This window comes from Hippichthys cyanospilos, chromosome 15, assembly GCF_059441005.1.
Source record: "Hippichthys cyanospilos isolate Australia breed blue-spotted pipefish chromosome 15, RoL_Hcya_1.0, whole genome shotgun sequence".
NCBI lineage: Eukaryota > Metazoa > Chordata > Actinopteri > Syngnathiformes > Syngnathidae > Hippichthys > Hippichthys cyanospilos.
The window spans coordinates 7660735-7668159 of record NC_142383.1 but is presented as its reverse complement, the minus strand read 5'-3'; the positions used below and the strand labels follow the sequence as shown (position 1 = coordinate 7668159).

General features: G+C 39.0%; 1 protein-coding gene across 2 annotated transcripts; it reads left to right on the top strand.

Annotated features, from left to right (window-relative positions):
* Nucleotides 1-749: 749 nt before the first annotated feature.
* On the top strand, nt 750-7081 carry LOC148411578 (uncharacterized). 2 transcript variants are annotated; one of them, XM_088435273.1, is made up of 4 exons: nt 750-854; nt 2288-2339; nt 3098-3198; nt 3831-7081. In XM_088435273.1, the coding sequence occupies exons 3-4, from the start codon at nt 3112-3114 to the stop codon at nt 5469-5471; spliced, it is 1728 nt and encodes a 575-aa protein (XP_088291399.1). In that variant the 5' UTR covers nt 750-854; nt 2288-2339; nt 3098-3111; the 3' UTR covers nt 5472-7081. The 2 variants fall into 2 exon arrangements, with proteins under 2 accessions (XP_088291399.1, XP_088291398.1); XM_088435272.1 differs by lacking the exon at nt 750-854 and adding an exon at nt 2060-2201.
* Nucleotides 7082-7425: the final 344 nt, after the last annotated feature.

The window sequence follows — 7425 nt, the reverse complement described above, 5'->3', positions numbered from 1 at the left end:
AAACAATCATCAGCATGCTCAGCAGGAGCATGACAACAATCCTGATCATTTGAATTCACAGAATCAGGTCTCTTGGGGGACAAAAATATCAAAAACATGCAGTCCTAGCGCCACTTGAGGACCAAGTTTGGACACTCTTGACAAGATAGCCCCATCACATTATTTTGTGCAATACCAGTTGAGCTACTCCCACATTTTATTTGGTATTTTAAAATAAATTCATACATTATTTACTCAGCCCCTGATGTATTGGTCAGGATGAAGGAAGGAAGGAATAGTCTTGTAATCCTTGATTGTAACTCCAACTTGACTATCAATCATGTTCCAATGTTGATTTCTCACCATAAACACCCCCGGAGTATTATTCCCCTTCACTGATGTCTTTCTAAGCAGTCCTTGCTTATTGTAGGCTCTCAGCACCAACCCTGCCCAAGCAGATAAACACAACTTGCGAGATGCATGATGACGTTAATAAGCCCTGGCACCAACCATGCAAGAGTAACTACTTATTTATGTCATTTTATTCCGGGTTGATTCCGGTATTGAGGAAGAGAGATTTTGCACCAAGTTGGCCAAATGAACAGCAACAGTTCATATATTAGTTATAATCTTTTATTGTAGAAAATGGGACCTCTTTGACAGGAGGAACAGGGACAATTGACACTGCTTTGCATTTTAATGTCAGTAAACTGCTGGTTTTGACTGCTTCATTTTCATGGATGGTGTAGGCTCTCACAACGTGCAGACCCTCATGAGGATAAGCGATCAAGATGATGGATGGATGAATGGATGTTTAATGGCCAGCCAGCATTGAGTGACCAAATGAAGGGAATGAGGCAGTCACACTGTGAGAGGTGTGGCTTCAGTAAACAAAATGTTTCACTTCCTAATTTGAAATATCGGTACCATAAAACTGATATTTAATTAGAAATTACATCACCCATCTGCCAAATGTAATCTATGTGTGTATATTAAGTGGTTGGAAGTGGAAAAATACCATAACCTAGGTTTACTTTAGTTTAGTGATTTATGATCCAGTACATGTTTAGCTTTGTTTAATACTACTACGATGCATCTTGAGGTTTTTGTTTGTACACGTTTAACATATGAACATATGATCATGTCTAAAAATTTAATCCAATTTACTCTTTCAATACTCATCCCCTCCAGCTGTATCTCTAATTCCAAATTAGTTCTATGATTGTTGAAAAATATTATTCTTTTTTGCTCAAATTCAAGGATAATTTATTCATCTCCTTTAATTTACTGAATTCATTATTTATCAGTCTTATTAAAGTGTGTAAATCACTGCCAGAACAAAAAATATTGGTCTTATCTGCAAACTATTTTGAAAGTTTGTGATACCTTTCATGTATCATTGATGTACAATATGAATAATTTAGGGCCCAACACTGACCCCCGATCCTTTAAAGTGACACTGTGTAAGATTTAGACCATTTTTCATTAAACATGAATAAATTACATTGTTATAAATTAGAAAAACGTGCAAATAAATGGGTCCTTAATGACCTTTATGTGTTAAATATAATCATAGGTCTAGTTATCATTAAATTATAATACATGGGGTGTGGCAGTCCTCCGGAGGTCGCCATGTCTGTTATAGGTTTAGTCAGCTCGAGGAGGAGTGTGTATTTTTGCAATTACCGTTAAACCCCATTAGCTCCCACAGGCGCATGCGAAAAATTATGCATATTCCCTTTACACAGTGTCACTTTCTGGAAAACTGCTGGATACAGATGCTGGCTGTAAAGCAACAGTCTACATAAGTTAAAAATGTATATATACAGTTTGTATATATTTTTTTTTATTATTTGTGCATGTGGTTATATACTACATCTTGAGTCTTGAGGCTAGACTAAAATTTCAAAAATCTCCTTTGGGGCAAAAATGCATTTCCTGGTTATTAGGAACACAAATAGCAAAAAGCCCATGTGCAAATAAACAAAATATGTATTATTTATAAATCTAAATAGTAACGTAAAAATGCAATGCTCCTCTACGGATGCGCATGCGCACTGGGAAAGGCAAGACCCGTGGCATCATGGGGGGGATTTTTTGTCCTAGCATTTAGCCTATGATTTACCAATACGTTCAAACGACGTTACTCCTTACGTTTGAACGACTTCATCAATATGTTGTAACGATTTAAGTACCTTCAACGTCGTTTGAACGGCGTTAAGGTGTGTTCGAACTAGTCAAAAATGTTTACTGCACAATAGCAGTCCCACGCTTCCGTAGTGTATTGAAATACGCATGTGCACCGCAGGTACTGATGGCGTTCACGGCTGCACAGGAGGCACACTGACAGCGAAATCTGAGTAAGTAAACGTTGTTCATTCGTAATTTTTATGTTTTTATTATTATATTTGTAATGCATGAGTCCCGTTCGTCCGACTTGTTGTATACAACAAATACTTGTTACGTGCCATTTGCCTTCGGTTGCAAAGCGCACCATTCCCTTCTACATATATTCCAAATGTTGTCGGAATCTTTTCAGGTGACCAGCGATGATCCACATTAACAAACGGGAAGCAGAGGGACATTTTCGATCATTAAATTATTACTTTTTTTGTCGTGTTGATTGGCAAAGCTGTTTGCTAAAAGTTGTTTTTTAACGGATCAACAATGAGGTGATAAGCTTATTTATTAATATCTTTTAAATGGTCAATTAAAGTTGAACTTTGCGTTCGATGCGTACACGAGAACCCGTTTCCCGTGGAAGACTTGGTTGTTCGAGAGACGTTGAACACGGGTAGGGAGGGGTAGGCTTGAGAATCCACGAGACATAATAACACAGAGAGCTCAAAACATTGACTTAACAAACTGGGATGTCTGGTCACCATAGATGTTTGGTTACCATAGTTATTCTCACTGACAAATTCACGTAATATGATCGTTCCATATTTTTCCATAGGGTTTGGAATGTGCAAGTGTGCGCACAACAGGCACGTTTCCTTTGAATGCTAAATCATCAGATAGACACAAACTCACTAACACACACAAAATAAGTGTGTGTGTCTGACTGTGCGTATTATAATAGTCGTGATTCTGAATTCACATTCACTGTGCTACACAGACAAATCTGAAAAGATGGAGAGTGGGATGGAGGCACTCTGTAATTTTTTGCAACGTCGCAATGTTTGTGAGGACAACATAATCAAACTACGAGATGACAAGGTAGGTTCCCTAAATATTCTCTCATCCTCCTATCAATTTTCTTTACTGCTTCTCCTCATAACGGTTGCAAGAGTACTGGTGCCTATCCCAGCAGGTGGGGTTCACTTTGAACTGATTTCCAGACAAAGGACACATTCACAACCTAATGGCAATCAAACTCACGACAACCACTTGTGGAGGCGGTTGTGCTAACCAATCTTCCACCTTGTCACCTCCCTTAAGATTCATCTACTGTTGCTCCATTTACTGTTCCTAAGCTTTAGTACAAATATTAGACATGTAAAGTGTCCAAGTGTCACGGTTATGAAAACCATATAGTGTAAAGCCTGTTTTACAAAAAAAAATATCCACACAGCACTTTCAGAATGAGCTCAAGCCACGGACACTTTCTTTCAATATAGAACATGTTCCCAGCAATTGCCAAACAATAGTGTGACCCAAAAGCTCTACCGTACATGCATCTTAGATTATGTGACCTGTTCAAAGTGAAATGACTGTTTAAGCCGCAAAATATCACACATTGTGGGTGTGTGTGGGTGTTATTTTTTTCCCAGTGCAGCCTGAATTTGCAGTCTACCATTAACAAAAAATGATTGCCCATGTAGTAATAATCTTTTTGTTTGGTGTCGTAGATAGACGTCTCCGTTCTTGGATTGATGGACGAGAACATCCTGGCTACTTATATTCCCGTCTATGGGGACAGGATTGCCGCTCGAAAATTTTGCTCCGAGTATCTAAAAAAAGGTGATAAAGATACACGAAGACAATCGCTCGTACTGAAGCTTAAACGCAAGATGGCTGTCAGTAAAGCCTCTGAGGACGGCAACGAGGGAGGACCCGGACCATCTTTCATACATCCCCGACCATATTTGAAAAATAATAAGCTTGCCGTTAGATACACGAGGAAAGTAGACCTGGGCTGGATCCATGAGGGGAAACAGCAACGCAAGAATCAAGGAGGTGGGACAAGGAGACTTGTTATGTCAAAGGACTCAAAAAAAGCCGACATTTTACGAATGGCGCTGAATCTTTTCTTTCCAAATGGGACTTCGAAAAAGGGAAAATTAGAACAATTCCGCGTCGATATTTTAGATTATCAAGAGGAAGCCGTGTTGGATGATGATGTTAGCGTAGGGGACCTTTATTCTGTGCTAAAGGTGGGAATGCTAAGGCTGTACCTCAGCACGACATTAAAAGAATCCTCAAACTCTCTCTTGGCTGGTCCGGATGAAGAACAAGCAGGGCCAGAAGAAATTCACATCAAGACAGAGGAAGAAGACACTGAGACAAACCTAACCCCCAGAACAAGTCTTTTGGATGAATTAATCTCACAGTTCATAAATCCTAATCGACTAAACAGCTCTCTCATATTCGGGTACACCAAGGAGGCGGGATCGTATGCATCCGGGGTGTCTCGAGATGTTTATTCTGCGTTTTGGATGGAATTTTATGATTATGCTACCGAAGGGCAAGATATGAGAGTCCCGATTCTCACACACAAATGGAGGGAAGAGGAATGGAAATCTATTGGCCGCATCCTCATGAAAGGATTTCAGGACCATGGGTATTTCCCTTGTAGGCTCGCAAAAGCATTCACAGTAGCGCTACTGTTTGGGGAAAAATCTGTCACGCCGGATTTGCTGTTTGAGTCGTTTCTCTCATACATCAGCAAAGATGAGCGGGATCTCGTGAACAAGGCTTTACAAGAAGATCTTAATGATAAAACGGAGAAGGATATGATTGAGTTTTTAGACCGCATTGGAGCCAGGGCTATCCCAGAAAAAGAGAACTTGAAAGCTACACTTTTAGGTGTTGCTCACATGTCGATCATCCAGAAGCCAAACTACGCGCTAGGTAGAATGTCAGAGGTTGTGTGTCCCGAGCTCACAAAGGCTTTTGATAGTGTGGGTAGTCTTCAACAATTCTATGAAAAAATGAAACCCACCAAGAAGAAAGTTCTGGAATTGCTGCGAGCTTCTCCATCGACACAAGCCGAGCATCAATGTCTGCAGTACTTGGAACAGTATATCAGAGGACTCGATCAGTCTGGTCTTCGAAAGTTTTTGAGGTTTACCACAGGCTCAGATGCACTCTGTGTTGATAAAATCGAAATAGCATTTACACCTTTGGATGGAGCCGGACGCACGCCGATTGCAGACACATGTCGGTCTAGCATGGAACTACCCACGACGTACACGTCCTTCCAAGAGTTAATGGTAGAATTTGATTATATACTCAGTAGTGATCGTTGCTATGTTATGGATGTTGCATGAGAATATAAGAATATTCCTATGAGTTCTGACACACTGTAAATCGTCTCCAAGTCTCATCCTCGAGAGCCCCTATCAAACCTGTTTTTGATTCTGCCTTTGTCCAACACGCCCAATTCAAATAATTCGGTTTCTGCACAGCTTGCTGATGAGCTGATCGTTTGAATAAGGTGTGTTGGATGAGGGTAACATCAAAGACAGGCTGGATCTGGAGACCCATACTGTTAATGTTTACTTTTTCTGCTTATTTTGGTCTTAATAGTGTTTGTTTTGTTGTGTTTGTGTGCTACATTTTGCACAATGTGTAAGATTTCATTCCAAAAACAGTTCTCCAACGTGTAGATTTTTTTGTTTTTGAACTGTCACATAATGTCTATTTTAGAAACTATTTATGGTTGCACCCAAATGCAGTTTTTTTCAATATAAGCTTGTTGAATATGGAACTTGAAATTTGTTTGCATTCAGATTTTGTTTTTTATTTCAAAACAAATTTGATTTCACAATTTGTGAGCACTTCTATCAGGCAAAAAAAAAACATACTTGATACATTTATCTTTTATTTTTTAAAGAATTTATTGTCTAAGTTGTGCAAATGAACTTTGTCTCCCAACAACCCCTAGCGTGGATTATTACCTCATAAGCATCAATTACTTGTAGTGTATCACATTTAACTTACTCAATAACTTGTTACGGCCTCTTTGGCTAAGTCAGAGACAGCAACCAGAAAAAATGACACCAAAGACAAGAGAATTTTGGTCAAGTGCCACAACTTTTTTTTTTTTTTTTGGATAAATTCAAACTGCACACGCCGGCCAAAATGAAAATAAGTGGCGCCAGCACTGGGCCACCCCCGAAGAGGTTGTCTGTCCTAGTGTAAAAAATGTAGATTAAGAAAAAATATCTATTTTAATTTGATTTCAACAGTTGCGTAGATTGTTATTTGTACTGCTGTTATCTGGTGGAACTGATAAATATTGCTCTAAGAATTTGCATAGCCTTATCGTTCTGAGGCAATTGACCTTACCGAACAGCAGAGGTCGTTGTTTTGCTCTGCAAGTTCAGATGGTGTACTGTACATCAAGTAAGACCGGCCACCGGCTGCAACTGTATTTCTACTTTTTCGAATGACGTGGGCGTGGAATACATAAACAGGCCTGTTATTAAAACAAACGTCTACAAATAGTTTTTAAAAAGAATAAAGGGTCTTTAACAAATGCAATTTTATTAAGCGTTGTACTTAGAGTTTTTGAGGGTCAACACAACAAGATATTCTTAAAAGTTTCTTGAAAATCTGCGTTAATAAAATGAAATGTCCAAGTCACTTGGTTTCCCCGCTAGAGGACGACACTCTACACAGAATACTGTAAATAGACAGCCTTGAAATGGGCCATACAGAGGTGTTTGGCCCATCTATTTTTTCATTGTCCTAACAGGAAAGTGTTTGGACATTAGGACATAAAATTGCATCTAAAAGTATTTAAAAGAAATCTCAAATACAAAATAAAATACCAAATACCTCAACTAAACACAAATATATAAAATAATGACTTTCCATACCCTCCTGATTCCCAGTCTATTCATTTGTGTCCACTGTTATGTCCATTTTCTTTCAGCAAGACAGCAGAATCAAATGCACACCCCCACTCCAAAAAAAAAACAAAACATGCAAGATCATTGCAGAGGCCAGGATGTCCTGGACAGATCACACCAGGACTTAGAAGGGTATCTCAAATGAGTCAAAATATATAGACAAAAATAAATTTCCTGCGGCTTGGCCACTGTGAATGACCTCTCAGTGACAAAGACCTAATGCTCTATTGGTTTTTGCCAATGAAAATATTTAGCCATACAACCATAATCTCAAAAGAAACAATTTTACATAATGCCACAAATACAGGTCAATTTAGACCTCATCTCGCCTCCTGAGGCAGTGGCATTGCAGGACAATATGCGTCTA